Genomic DNA, 15,477 nt, shown 5'->3' with positions numbered 1-15,477 from the left:
TAAATGACATAAAAAAACGTTACATCATATAAACCAATCTAATCTCCTAAAAATTTTTAACTTTAGGTTCAATATTTACTCCAAACTCTTTTTATCTAAAAAACCACAATTTAAGTCTAGACCAAATTTGCCCCACACTTTTTTTTTTTGTCTAAAATAAATACTTCAAACTTTAGGTTTAATCCAAACTGTCCCAAACTTTTTCTGAAAAAAATTACAAAATTTAATATGGGCCCAAATCTTCCCCCAAAAAAATTAGCACCCTTTCCAAAATCAACATTAGTCATTAAGAATTTCCTTAAGTTTCACATCAAAAAACAATTATGCTAAGAGAATTTTTCATGTTACATTGCTAACGTGGATTTGTTACAGACGTGAAAATACCACATCAAACAACTAATGACGATTTTTTTTTGACAGTTGTTTAATGGAAGTTTATTTGCGAGTATGGTGAAAGTCGATGAATTTTTTAGACAAAAAAGTGCAGAGCGAATTTGAGACTACAGTTAAAGAGTTTATGATTTTTTTAGAAGAAAAAATGTTTGGAGCAAAATTTGGGATTAAATTTCTTCTTAAAAATAATGGTTAATACCTTGAAAAACCCCAAACCGGTACACCGTGACAAATTTATCCCAAACTATTTTTTTAACCACAAAAACCCCAAACCTGGTATACCTTTGACAAATTTACCCTAAACTGGTACACTTGTGACAAATTTACCCTCTGTTAGTTTTAGTTAAATTTTCTTGTTAAATTATAAAGTTAAATAACATGTGACAATTAATCGGTATATCAATTTGGGATTTTACACTCTGTTTGTCATAGCTTATAATTTTTGTGATTTTTTTGTCGTATTAATCTAATTTTTCGGAGGGTATATTATTACAAATTTACCAGTTTTGGGTTTTTAGTTTGGGATTTTTGTGGTCGAATAAATTAATTTGGGGTAAATTTGTCACAAGTGTTCGGTTTGAGGTTTTTATAGTTAGTCGGGGTAAATTTGTCACAGGTGTACAGTTTTGGATTTTTGTGGTCAAAAATAGTTTGTAAATTTATTACAAAAGATATCTAGTTTGGAGTTTTAAGGTATTAACCCTAAAAAAAAAGATCAAGAGATTCTCCGGGCTAAAGTTTTGCCCCTGCCATTCCACTACCTTGGGATGCTCCTTGCCATCTCCGCAGAATCTCGAGGGAAAGGGAAAAGAGAGGAGCACGAGCTGACAAAAAGTAAGAAAAATCTTCGTGAATTGGATTTCCTCCTTGGTTCCTGCACGAGGACCAACCAGCCGGTGCTTTGAAGCTTGACTTCGACCTCGGGCTTGGGGGGAGCTTGCATTGCAATGGGGACCAACCGGCCGCTGCGCCTGTATGTTTTGAGGATACTATCGAAACACCTCTCGCCCATTATCAACCACATCTGATTTTTTTATTTTTTTTTGTTGATGTCGACGTGAATAGAGGCATGACTAGAAGACAAATAGTTGTCAGCCAAAAGAGTTATCGATATTGATGTATTTTGATGATCATGAGTCAGCTGTTGATATACGGTGGCGTATGATTGGCAACTGTCATGGTAGACTTAGCTGGCAAAGACTTCGATGAAAAAAGGACAGTAAGTTCTTGATTAGAGCACCGAACGAAGACTAGATGTTTAGGAGGTGCCAAGAAATGGTTATGATATTCTAATTTGAAATCACCCGTGTGGAAAGAGCAATGGAGTTCAGTAGATCAAGTGGAAGAGATAAAGTTAACAAGGGCGAAAAATCAATGTGCGATTTTGAAGGAGTAACCACGTGAAGATGAGAATCGGGGTATCATGAGAACATGGGATTAAGATTCTTGGGGATATGGAAACATAACTGAAACTGTACAAATTATGTCATAAGCACTATAAACACCTGTACTCAACTAATGAAAAGTCCCCTATGCACAAACAAACAAATATGTTATCTTTTAATTTTTGAACGGCAGTTAAAATTTCCAGATATGCGTTGTCGATTAAATTTCGGTTTGTATTTTTATTGTAGTTCTTAGGTGCCTTATTGTCAATTAAATTCTAATGTTGCATCTTTATGTTCTAAAGCTTTGCTATCGATTAAATTCTAGCAATATTTGTGTATATTTAGTTCTGCTCGAAGTGAAGTTATCGATTCCCCTGTCTACTCATGAAATCTCCATGGAACTTATCTCCTTTAATAAAAATTGAAAAATGACTTTTGGTGAAAAGTATTTTGTTCTAGTGTTGAATTTCGGTGAAACAACTGTCTTTAGGGCAAATTTATTTACATGTGCATGTTTAAGGATACTTTAGTAGTTGAATAGGGGCGGCTAGTGTTTGGCAAGTTACGCAACACCTCCAAAATTTCAATCATTTTAAGCCTCTCTCATATTCCCTCCTTCAAAGAATAGATCGAGTCTATTTTACAAAATTCTCAGTGATTTGTGAAATGTAGATTAGTCGATACAATTAGTTGCACAACAAGTGCTCGAAGTCTCCCTATTTGGGTGCATTTGGTCGCCCAAACATAAGGCCGGATAGAATAAAAATTATCTTATACAACGTTTGGGGATACACTTGTAGAGGGTTAATGACAACTATCGCCCACGAAGTGATTGGACTACTTTTTAGAAGGAAACCATTCACTAACTGAGTAATTGTTCCATGCTTGCAAATCCTTCCTGGTTCAGTGTCTCCAACTCAAACCACCTGCTCATCCCAAAACAGTCCATTCACTTGCCCAGAATTCAATGGCGTCTTCGGGTTTCGATGTTCTCTTTTCCTAGGGTTGAGGATATTATAAATCAGGTGGCAGTGATGGTGAAGTTGCTCTATCGGTGTTGACGGCCTTCAAATTGCAAACTTCTCATAGAATACTCTTCATTTACTGTATAAAGCTATGCAATACATAGAGAAAAACTCTCTAGTTTTAAAGTACTCTCTAACGGTAGTTTCCCTTAAGGTGCTCTCTATTTGGTTCTGTTGGGATTATCGGATTCTCAAAATCGGATTCGACACTAAATCGAACCTCTAAAACAAATGCGGAAGACAAGCCCGGGAAATTCACATGTATCACTGATCCTAAAGCATACTACGAATTCGAGCATATCTTGTTAGCCACAGATTAAACACCAACGCCGATATGAGGAAGAGAAAATCGATCATGTTCAATTCGATGACGTCAATTGGCCTTGAAGGGAAGATGGATTCGCCTTTTGCTTACCGTTTTCTTTTGGAGCGTTTCAAGGGAGAGAGGGAGGAGGAACGTACGTTAAAAATGCCAAAAGGTACGTTCCTCCCTCTCTCTTTCTCCTTTTATACGTCCCTCCAAAAGAAAGGAACGTACCTCTTCATCATATCCCTACATCCATGGGCCCTAATCTTGTGGGCCGGGCTTTTAGGCCCATCATGGGCAGACGGACCAACTTAGACCCATCACATTAAATAAAACCATCATGTTCTTTTCCACGGCCTTAGATCACCGTCCAAGCAGCAAGGTGCACAGCAAGTCGAAGCCCCTCGAAGAAAACTCCTAGTTCAAAGAGTGAAATGGCTAGTGAAGACGACGGTATGTTTCTTGAATCTCTTTTTCCTGAGAGTTTTCTTCAGACCGCTCATGTGATGGTGGATATAGAATATCATCACATGAGAAGATGGTGACCATATATACACACGTGCATATTGAACAAGTCGAATTGATTACTCTCTGGCTGTTGCTTTTCTTCTTTGTTTTTCACTTTTCTTACTATACAGGGATGATTACTCTGGATTTTAGAACTATACCAGTCGCGCATTATCTGTTACAAATCATTTCGTTCTCTTCGTCTGTAAATATCACTATGGAAAAGTACGGAACAAGTGAGCTCGAAGCGGGAGGGCAAAAGTGGTAAAAGCATAGAACTTAATATCGCGTTTACTTCCTATTCAGTATTCGACATTTTCGGAAACGAGGTAATATTGATAAGATTGCGTATTAGCTATTCACAAATTCACTAGTAACCATGAGTTTAGAGAGCGTCTTGCCAAGCTTTTACAGATTCTCCTCTATGTGGAACTCCGCTTGAATCAGCAATGTTGCCTGAATCTCGATAATACTAAATCGTCGCATAATACAAAGGTTTCTGCTTTTTGATTGATGTTTGTATCTTCCAAGGTATCTCCTTATTGTTTGCAAGTTTTCTTGGATCGTGCAGAAAAATGGTTCTCTAAAAGCAGAAATGGAGGAGATCATGTTTCAATATATGATCAAATTCGCAACGTATCCCTGACAAAAGAAGGTCACATATCTCTAAATAATTAGAAAGAAAACGTGATCTGTACCTTTGATTGAGCAACATGTCAATTGCTACCGTTAAAGGGAGACCTGGGAGGTTTCGTTTGAACAAGACAGTATGTCGTCTTCCAAGATCTATGCCACTAGAGATCGTCACCGATCCATCGAATGGATACCTTGTGGATGACTTCTGCGCATTTGGAGTGGAGGTATTTGTTATTGAGAGCTCGGGCGTCGGCGAATGTTTGATGCTTGATGGAGAGAGTGTTCCATATGCGCATGAATGGAAGGCATCCGCTTCTCATGCACGGTTGAGGTGCGCTGCTGTAAGCATTCATTGTCAGCGATGTGAAATGGTAGGCTCCAATTTCTTCATTGCGTTTAGTCTAGTCTTTATAGTTAAAAGAAATGTTAGCTTTTGCTCCGGTATCCTCATTGAGATGATATACAGGATATGGGAGCTATATCTAGGGGTCTGTCCGCGAGAAATGGAAACAAAAACCTTTCGCTTTTTCCTTGTTTAGCAGATCCAGATGAACTAGATCCTAGGCGGAAAATTAACGCAAGCTACACCTTTGGGTTAAAAGGCCAAGGTGGTGCTGTGCATCAGCAGACAGAAGTAAACCACCGATCTGAGTAGTTGAATACTCTCCTTCTTTAGCGGATTTGTGTTAGAGGAAAGTGGAAAGAGGTAATTGGAAAATCGAACTCAAGCGCATGATATGCTTCTTTCTTCATTGGTTCAGTTTCCTGGGTCAGGTATCGACACCAAGCTAATTTTTCACTATGTAGCAGCTTCACACAAGTCCTCCTTCTTGCCGCTAAAAACAGTTCGAGACTGCCTAGTTGATGATTGCTGCATCATTGAGGCCGAAGTCACAGTGCACGGGGGAGGCGGGGAGCTTGGTAATGATGTTGTTGGATCATCAGTTCATCACCCTCTCAAACTTGGCCAATGCTTTGTTCCATGTTTTCTTTTGATGGAACCTCCCTTTCGCAGATAACTTAGGAGCTACTTATTCGTGCAGTTTCATGTTTCCAGACGTCAATTTGTGTATGCATAATTGCCACACTTCATGTCCGGTTCCGATCAGCTGATTTGTAGCGCGAACTACCTTAAAAGGGTTTGCACTTGTGCAGAATTCGAATGCATATACAACATAATGCAGATGGGATTTTGCAGATGCTATATACACAGTAAAAGCACAACCGCTCCTTGCTCGAATGCCATCAGTATGGACAAGTGCTAGTAGCCTTACGAAAGTTTTATCTTGTTAATTTGGCCGCATGAACAGATCCAGAGTGTTTTGAAAGAAGTTGCTACGATGCCTACTAGACATGTCGAGCTTCACATTCAGATGTCGTGCCTGCAGAAAGCTTGGTCAGTCCTAATTCAAAAAGAGACTACAAGCAAGGACACCACATCAAATATGTAGAAACGAGTTATAAATGTCCTTGAAAACGAGGGAGGTCCTTGTCCACATGGATGATTCAATCTGCCTTTGAAAATCACTGGCTATTTGTGAATGGTTTACAGAAAAGGAATCGTACCTACCTACAAATCGGATTAGTTTTATTTGCTCCCAAACATGGAGAAACTCCTACATGGACACCGGTCCTCAGGTTAAATGCATGGGAAATGACACAAATGTTTCTCAACTCAGAGTGTAATGTGGTTTTTAGACTTTTAATTTGTTCGATACAGTCTCTAAACTTTACCTTAATGTGTAATGTCGTCTCTGGAATTTTAAATTGTTCAATGTGATTCTTGAATTTTTTGTACATATTCGATTTAATCGATTTAATCCCTAAATTGTATAATTTTTTTAATGTCATTCCTAAACTCAAATTAATTGAATAATAATATTGAATATCTTTATATAATTCACGGACTAAATTAAATATTCGTGAAAAATCTAGAGATTATATTGGAAAATTTAAAGTTCAAAGACCACATTGTACAATGAGATAAAGTTCATGGATCACATTAAATAGATTAAAGGTTCATGAATTATATCGAAAGTTTATACATAATTTATGTCATCGTCTCTAGATGCATCCTAACTCAATAAATCGCAACCTACCCTGTTAAAGTCGGCTCCTAATTTTCAGAACTGAAATCTGAACAACAAGTCAACAGTAGAGCTGGCTTGGAACCGAGCTGACCGTCGGGCCAACATTAAAAAAAATAAAAATTCTAAGCTTCTCTGCAAAAAAATAAAAAGAACAAAGAAGAATGTCCTAAGCTAACGAGAGTTTGCATCAGAAGGGTCATGCCTACTTCCGAACGTCGGGCCAAATCCTTGCGGATTGTCCGAGCGAGCGTGGATTGGAGTCGTCTTGTCGCTCGGCGTGCACGCAGTAGCAGTGCTCCAAAGCCTTCCTCGATGGAGCTCAGTGAATGACAAGCATCGCTCGCATTTCGCCGGCAAATCCTGCTCAGCCCCATTTCGATTGAGGGCTTGAAGTTCCTGAATCTTGATACGTCCATGGTCGAACTCCTCGGTCCATGGAACCCGATGACGAAATACCCATCTCGTCGATTCTCGATCCTCTTCAGCTTAGTCCCCGAAACGCCCCTCCCCATCAACCCCGGCCCCCGCCGGGACCCGATTCCGGCTCCCCACCGGACGATCCTGGAACCCAGAGGCCGTGACCTCGACTTCGTCAACGTCGCGCACAGCCACCTCGTGCACTCCGACTGGGACAAGCTCGAGCTGCTGAGCGCCGGGTCGACTCCTTTCCGGACGATGCACGTCCTGCTCAGGATCCGCAAGGACCCCATCCTGTCGCTCGAGTTCTTCGACTGGGTCAAGCTCCGGAGCTCGAGCGCCCACACCCTCGAGACCCACTCCGTCGCGCTCCACGTCCTCATCAAGAACCAAAAATTCAAGTCCTTTGTTAAAAGGCTTGATTCCGGGAAGATCAATCCACAAGAATAAATTTTGTCCTTTTGGTTATAAGACTAGACAGGAAGCAGGACTTTGCTAGTCCCTGCGTATTGCCTGAGGGCGGTGACCATTATCAATTGGCCGCCGCACACCACTTTTCGGATCTGAACCAGAGAGGCCATTGCACCGAAATCTGCATATACTCCTTAGTAAAATCGAAATTAATGCTCGATAGTTTGGCCAAAATAAATTAAAATTGCCCATTCTCTGGCCCCTTCTGTTTCTTTCAAATTCCAGAAATCAACTCGCAATTTCTGGAAAAGCTTTTCCATACTAGAAAGATGCAGGTCCATTTCGCAACCTGAATCCTATTTGCAAGCCCGTTCCTGAACCCTAATTCGAGTCCGTTTCAATATGCGTCCCTGACAATCCTCAAGCGCGATCCTTTCCCCAACCAGATCACCAGCGTCCACTGCAGTTCCATGAAAATGGCAAAAAACAATTCACTCCAATCCAAAGTGACCCGTTTGCCTTCCTGCTTCAAGCCCGGACGCACGTGCCTCTGCACTCGGATCCCATCTCTGGGTTTCGATCATCCCGTCAGCGTCACCATTCTTCAGCATTAATGGGACTTATGGCATTGTAGAACACACTACTGCCACGGAAATGGAGATGAGGTTTTAGAATAGCTTGAGCATTGGAATGATCCCATTTCAGCGTCTTCCACAGTTCCTCATCTTCCACCTCAATCCATGCGAGGTCCTCAATATCCCGTAATTGCAGTTGCAAAGGAATCCTGCTCAACTTTGGGCATTTGGACACCTGTATAGCTTTAATGGAGTTGCAAGTTATTGGGACTTCACATATGCTACTCAGCCGGGGTAGATCACATAGCCACAAGCACCTCAGCTTTGGGAGAGAAATTGAAGACTGGAAAGATGAAGGGCTCTTTACGGGAGTCATTACACTTCCTTCTTCGCCTTGTCCTACTCTGCTTATTATCTCCACCATTCCTTTGCATAAACTAATCTTGATATTTTGAATATTTCGAAGATGGATCAGCAACTCATGCGGAAACAGCTTTTTCATATTATCGCAACCTCTTACCTCAAGAGATTCGAGAGAAATCTCTTCAACTAGCATGTATGGGGGATGACCTTCAATTATCTCCTCCATGTTCTCACACCAGCGCACTGTGATTCTTCTCAGAATGGGGAAGTGGGGCAGCCATTTAGATTCCACCACTCTCTTCATTTTTTCACACCGCACAACATAGATCTCTTCTAGACTAGGGAAGGCTGGGGGCAAACATGGTGGTGGAGACGTAACTGATGCTATTATCCCCACCATTTCCTCACAGTCGGATACTTCAATCTCTTGTAAGTGTGGAAGATAGAATTTAGACCCATGCCCACATAGATACTTCAGTTTCGGACAATGAGATATTTTCAAAATCCTAAGGCTTGGGAAGAGGAGAGGGATTGGGGTTGGGGCTTGAGAGTCATAGATGTCGATTACTTCATCCTGTCTTCCACAAAGTACCCCTAAGTTATTCCATTCTTTTATATCTAGCTCCTCAAGGTTTTTAAGCGGACTCATGCTAGACAAATTTGTTGTACTGTGGCATTTTCTCCATGTCAATGTCTGCACATCTTGGGGAATCTTAATACAAATGCCATTACTTTCCCCTCCCACACACAAAATAGCATGACTCTCCTCGTCAATGTAGACTCTCCTCTCACTCCCAAATCTAGCATCATCACTTACTTCCACATAAAACTTCGATTCTTTTTTATCCACTTTGAGCTTGTAAAAGCGAGGGTTATTACTTTGCTTAGTAACCCTCACCCACTTGTTGAAATCATCCACATCTTCAAAGTAGCATTCAAGTGTCTCCAATGCCCACAATTTTGCAATGTCTTCTCCATTTACTGCATGAACTTTAAGATACTGCAAGTTTAGCAAAGCCCCCAATGTCCCTTTTGGTAATCTCCTTATATGTGTATAAGATAAGTCAAGGTATCTCAAGTTCACCAACATTTCTAGACCCTCGAGTGCTCGAAGGAAAATACAGCCACAAATGTCCAACTTTCTTAAAGACTCGAGCTTCCCTAAATAAGGAATATTGCGCAATTCTTGACACTCTCTAAGCAATAGTGCTTTCAAGTTTACCAAGTCTGAGATGGAATTTGGAAGTCCTCTTAGTTTACATCTACTAAGGTTTAGAATCTTCAGCCCCCATAATTGTTTGAAGAAATAATTGGGGATGACTACATCATATGACAAGCTTCCATTCAATAGAAACGTTGATAGTTTAGGACAATTTGGTGACATTTTCAAAGGAAATTTTCTAATTCCATTCTTCATAAGAGAAACTTTCTCCAAAGCATCCGTCCAATATTCCTGAGGTGGTATTCTCGTCAACCCCTTTCCTGCTTTTACAATCGAATTCGCACTCATGATGTGCAATGCCATGTCTCTAATCAAATCGTGCATCTTCATCTCGCTCCCATTATCTTCCAATAGGCAAACATTTTCCAGTTTATTCAGTATGGTGAGGCCTCTATCATATTGTTTCTCCCTTGTATTCAATCCACCAATCAATCCTTGGTCAATAAAGAATTCTATCAACTCAAACTTATCAATTAAATAATCTTCTGGATAAAGTGCACAAGATAAGAAACATTGTTGAACTTCATGATTACCAAGGCGATCATAGCTGAATTTTAGATTCATTAAGACCTTCCTTTCCATATTTGTTTGCCCCATATCCGATTCTTTCAATTTCACCAAGGAATCCTTCCATTCAAACACATCGGTCACCCCTCGCATGCTTCTTGCCATTGTGATGACGCCAAGCGGCAAGCCTGCACACTCTTTAACAATGGACTTCACAACTCCTTTAGTCTCCAAATTAAGTGCCACTTCGGATCCAAGCTCCTCCATAAATAAACTCTCTGCTTCTTTTTGAGATAGAGCTTCAATTTTTATCTTCTCCTGACATTGCATTTGGCAGCATACATCAAAGGATCGAGTGGTCAAGACCAACTTAAATCCATTTGCTCTAGTAGGTATTCCCACCTCTTCAAGATCAAAATGTTCCCACAAGTCATCGAGGATTATTGTAGACTTACCTTTTTCCGTTAAACAATCGAACAACATTGCTGCTCGTTTCCTCACATCCTTCTCTTGTAGTGTGCCCAAACCTAGTTCCTTCCAAATGTCATCCTGCAACTTTTGTGTGTTAAAATCTTGGGATGCAGTGATCCACAACACATTGCCATAATTTGCTTTTTCGAGGAGTCTATTATGTATATGCACCATAATAGTCGTTTTACCAGCACCTCCCATTCCATAAATGCCTAATCGAGATATTTGATTCCCTACCAAGTACTCCAAAACCTTTGTAGTATTTCTCTCAAATGCCTCTCCCACCAACTTTTTTTCTAACAATTTACTGCCTTTGGTCTCTCCCGCCTCCAGTAGTCCTTTTGGGAATTTACCTTGCCTCATAAGATCTTCTGCTTCTTGCATCAGTATATCCACTTGTTGATTTGGTGGCAGACAATCCTCACTTGCTGCTTTAGTACCATGGGAATCATTTCTAAGCCTCTCCACATCTGCCAACCAATTCGCAACTTCCATTCTTGGCTTCTTTAGGGATAGAGATGCAGCAAATTCTAACTCATCTCTTATGTCAGCTTCTCTGCTATAGAGTCGCTTTAGTTTTCTTTTCAAAACTCTATTCTCTTCAAAGTTGTTGCCTGTGTTTGGATGACTCGTCATCGGCGCACCCTCGTTCATATCTAATTATGCAATTTATAAATTCCACCTGTTAGAGTCTTACAATAGCAAGATGCTGCCTATAATAAAGAAACATGGAGATACATAAGAATTACCCTCGTTCATATCTGATTCATTGGATATGCACGGCCGATTGCAATCCAGAAAGCAATTTGAATTACCTACATCAGGTAATTGATTATACTGGACTGATAATGCCCTTGCTGGTGCGCCTTTCAGCATCCCTAATTTATAAGCCACGACTTCATGCATAAGACTCTAATCAGAACATTCTTACTTCCCATAACAAAGCAACATGGGGATTATAGAGAGACTAAGCGAATGATAAATTTAATATGGATTTTGTTAAGAAGTGCCCTCGCGACCCTTTTTCAACACCCAATTAAGGAAAGTTTGTAATTCCCAGTGCATTGACTCTCTTATATTATGTATAATCAATGCATTGAGAATAAAAGTATTTCCTTATTAAGTATACGTAACAAGTGTGACCGGGCACTCGTTGACGAGACCATTTAATATAGATTGATGATTCTATACCTTCTGATGTTGATGGGCCTATTGTGTTTATGATGTCCACTGGAATGTGCAGAGAGGAATTCAATGGCTCGAAAATCAGAGGTTCATCGAAAGGTAGTGATGGAATAAGTGGCTCCATGTCCATGGAAGCCCGTGGAGGAGATAAACCAGTGCCATATCCACACTGCCTGTGGAAGCTTTGATCTGGTTGATTGGAATGCTGGGGAGCGTTGGTTGTGGCCATGTTAGTGAGTTGAGTATCTGTTGCAATGGGACCAGGCAAAACGGATCCCGGTGATTCATTCAGAGAAGTACAATCAAGGAGCTGGCAGTTTTGTGATGGCAACGACGCACTTGGATTCTGTTGTGCATTTAATGTTAGAGACTCAGTTAAAAAGGGCAACAGGTCATTTGGTGAACTAGGGAAGAATGAATTTGGCGGGGGAGATGCACTAGAGTAACTTGTTGCACCATCCAATGGGAGGTTTGCGAGGTTGACCGCCCTGTCCTCCTGCACCATATGTTCCATCCATCCACGAGTTTGTGGTGTCAAAGGAGGCACACCTGGTGATTGATTGAGATACACGACGGCATTAGCCAGATTCATGTAGCTAGGTTCATCAGGAAAGTTTTGAAGTTCAGGACGCAGGAAAGCTGGTTGCTTTAGCATGCCGTGAAATGGATGTTTGGTCATTAAAAAACAAAAGTAAACTTAAAATCATAACTAAGATCAGATCAATTAGTTTTTACTTTACTAAACTGCCCATTTTCTGTGGCAATTTGGAATTACATACCTTGTGGAAACTGTAAATTGGTTCCTCCCTCCACATTTGGTGGATTGGATGTGCTGGTCGGAGCGGCTCTAACATTTCCTTGTATCCTTTCCTCAGATACACCTCGGTCGCTTGAGTCCATCACTCTTCTAGCCATCAGTGCGACTTTGGCGTCTGCTCTTACATTAACATCGACTCTCTCACATCCTTTAATACCAAAGCCTCCAATTCCAGCCAAGTGAGCTTTGATCCTTGTGGCCCCACCACCATTCTCCTGTCTGCAGAAGTTACACCTCCACTTGCTGTTCTTTTCATTCAGGAACGTCACATGCCTCCGAAATGGATCCTTTTCTCTAGGCATCGCCGCTATTAATATCCTACAAGAAGTGATCCAGTTAAATGGGGATGCACAGTTGGGTAGGCTTTATTTGATTCGTACAAATGGAAGATTGCAAAGACGAAGACGAAGCAACATACCTGTTCGGACAGAAAAAGAAGATCTGGATGTATCTAAGGGGCAAAGACGCACGTCAAGAAGTAGAACTTAGTAGCTGTTCTTGAGATTCTGAAGCACTAGTCAGCATCCAGGGATCCAGCAACAAGTCTCTCTTGCGCTGAAGGCGGAGATCCAATTCCTAGAAAAACAAAGGCATAGGCCTGCTGTTGGAAATGGGAATGGATAGCTTTTGGTGAAGGATCAAGAGGAACTCTGCCCATTGGAGAAAATATTCTGTGGTTTGCAACCGCAAGTCAACGGCTGACCTGGCGTGCGCTTAACAGTTGCTGAGAATGCACGCGGAAAGGTCTCCGTCATTTCTTTAATCATTTCATTATGTCTTTCTATGAGAGAGAGAGAGAGAGAGTTGGAATTGGTCAAAGTCTTTCAGATCAACAACAATGTTGTAAGGCGCATTATGCTTTATTTTATTGCACCGTCCTCCAATTCTGAACCCTTGCCCACGTTAGCATGTGCAACTGCAACTGCCACCGCTGTCCACAAGTGTATAGCCTACTAATGATAACTATTCTTATTAAAAATTAATTTTAAAAGAGAAATATATATATTTAATACCCATTTGATAACGACATAAAATTTATACTTTAAAAATAGAAATTCTTCCGATAACGACACAAAATTTCTACCATCTTTGTTCGCGGTGCGTCGGCCGACGGAGAAGCGGTCGTGGCGGACAAAGAGTCGGGGCGACGGATGGAGGACCGGTTCAACAAACGATGAACATAATTTTTATTTCTCATTTCTGTTCCAAAAATAAAAAGTAGAAATTTTTAATTTATATTCCAAACCTATTTCTAGAATAAAAATCTATTTCAAAAATAGAAAAATGAAATAATTTTATTAAATGGATTTCTATTCCAAAAACAAGTTTGGAATAGAAAAATTGTTGTTGGAATAGAAATTTGTAGTTGTCATGCCCCTAATTTGTGAAAGTTTAGTGGATTCCTTGTTGTCCCAAAAACTATTTCAACTGAAGTTTTGTTGCATCTTTTTAGCCACTTGAATAGGAAACTTCAGTGCTACATGGAGGCCTAATGGAGAATTGGCATGTGGCCCGTTAGATCATTATTGTCGCATACTTTCACTTTTTTTTATTTCCTTTTCTTTTTCAACCTACACCATAACCTATTACTAAAATAAATAACAATGATTTTTCTTCCCTCGTCAAAGATCTGATTTTTTTTACTCCACCTCATGTAACTTTGACTTTTCTATTTATTTTTCCTCCTTAGGTTCCACGAAATAACATACTTTGAAATAGGAAACAATCATACTAAAAAAAAAGAGAGTAGCTGAAGGACGAACGTTGGAACTTTTGTACAAGGACGATTTAGGTAGGGGTGTAAAAAACCGAACTGAAAAATTCGGTTTTTTTCGGTTCGATTTTCATTCGGTTTAGTTCTCATTAAAAACCAAAATTTTTGTTATCGGTTCGGTTTTTATCGATTAACCAAACCGAACCAAACCAATAAACCGATAAGAACTTATTTCTTGGAAATGAAAAATATATACAATAGAAAAAAAAAGAAAAAAATTAATGCAAAAAGTTGAAAACCAAAAACCGAAAAACCAAACCTAACCGAACCGAAATATATTCGATTCGGTTCGGAAGTTTTTCTTAACAGTTCAATTTGGTTCGGTTTTTCAAAAAAAATCAAACTGAACCGAACTGAACCGTTGACACCCTTAGATTTATGTACAAATAAAAGTAAAAGGATGATTTTGCTTTCTAAGAAAATATAGAAGAGCCGTTGGTGTCATTATCTTTATAATAATTGTTAAATCGAGATCTATATTCAGAATCGACATCTTCAATTTGTGAATCGAGAATCAAATATAGAAGAGCCGTTGGTGTCATTATCTTTATAAGATTTATGCTACTAGAGATCTTCACCGATCCATCAAACGGATACCTTTTTGATGACTTTTGCACATTTGGAGTGGAGGTATTTGTTATCAAGAGCTCGGGTGTCGGCGAATGGTTGATGCTTGATGGAGAGAGCGTTCCATAGATGAATGGAAGGTATCCCGTTTCTCTGCTACGGTTCAAGTGCTCTGCTCTTAAGTATTCATTGTTGGTGACGTGAAATGGTAGGCTCCAATTTCTTTGCTTTGTTCAGTCTAGTCTTTCTAGTTCAAGGAGTATTAACATTTGCAAGGATATCGGAGCTATATTTAAGGGGTTGGTCTGCAAGAAATGAAAACAAGAACCTTTCGCTTTTTCCTCGTTTAGCAGATCCGGATGAACTAGATACTAGGAGGAAAATTAAGGCAAGCTACACCATTCGGTTAAGAAGCCAAGATGGTGCTGTGCATCAGGAGACAGAAGGTAAACCACCGATCTGAGTAGCTGAATCCTTTCCTTCTTTAGCAGATTTGTGTTACAGGGAAGTGGAGAAAGGTAACTGGAAAATTGAACTCCAGTGCGTGACATGCTTCTTTGCTCATTGGTTCGGTTTCCTGAGTCAGGCATCGACGCCAAGCTAATTTTTCGCTTTGTAGCGGCTTCACGTTGGTTCAGCAAATCAAACTTTTCTCGAGGGTAAGTCCTTCTTGCCGCTAAAAACAGTTCGAGACTGCCTAGTTGATGATTGCTGCGTCATCGAGGCCGAAGTCGCAGTGCTGCATGGGGGAAGTCGGTGAACTTCCTTGGTGATGTCGTTGGATCATCAGTTCATGACCCTCTCAAACTCGGCCAATGCTTC

At 40.2% G+C, this 15,477-nt stretch overlaps 2 protein-coding genes across 3 annotated transcripts; one reads left to right on the top strand and one right to left on the bottom strand.

The window, feature by feature from the left end:
- Window positions 1–4,333: 4,333 nt before the first annotated feature.
- LOC120296115 lies at window positions 4,334–4,911 on the top strand. The gene is made up of 2 exons (XM_039317772.1): window positions 4,334–4,627; window positions 4,723–4,911. Exons 1-2 carry the CDS (start codon window positions 4,334–4,336, stop codon window positions 4,909–4,911), a joined length of 483 nt encoding a protein of 160 aa, XP_039173706.1.
- Window positions 4,912–7,743: 2,832 nt separating this feature from the next.
- On the bottom strand, window positions 7,744–12,921 carry LOC104447103 (probable disease resistance protein At4g27220). Of its 2 annotated transcripts, none has more exons than XM_039316554.1 (5): window positions 12,733–12,921; window positions 12,277–12,632; window positions 11,504–12,046; window positions 11,062–11,190; window positions 7,744–10,968 (listed from the first exon to the last, which is right to left on the bottom strand). In XM_039316554.1, exons 2-5 carry the CDS (start codon window positions 12,614–12,616, stop codon window positions 7,769–7,771), a joined length of 4,212 nt encoding a protein of 1,403 aa, XP_039172488.1. In that variant the 5' UTR covers window positions 12,617–12,632; window positions 12,733–12,921; the 3' UTR covers window positions 7,744–7,768. The 2 variants fall into 2 exon arrangements, with proteins under 2 accessions (XP_039172488.1, XP_039172489.1); XM_039316555.1 differs by having other exon boundaries at window positions 11,062–11,127.
- Window positions 12,922–15,477: the final 2,556 nt, after the last annotated feature.

This window comes from Eucalyptus grandis, chromosome 7 (assembly GCF_016545825.1).
Source record: "Eucalyptus grandis isolate ANBG69807.140 chromosome 7, ASM1654582v1, whole genome shotgun sequence".
Classification (NCBI taxonomy): domain Eukaryota; kingdom Viridiplantae; phylum Streptophyta; class Magnoliopsida; order Myrtales; family Myrtaceae; genus Eucalyptus; species Eucalyptus grandis.
This window is presented reverse-complemented; position numbering and strand designations above follow the sequence as displayed.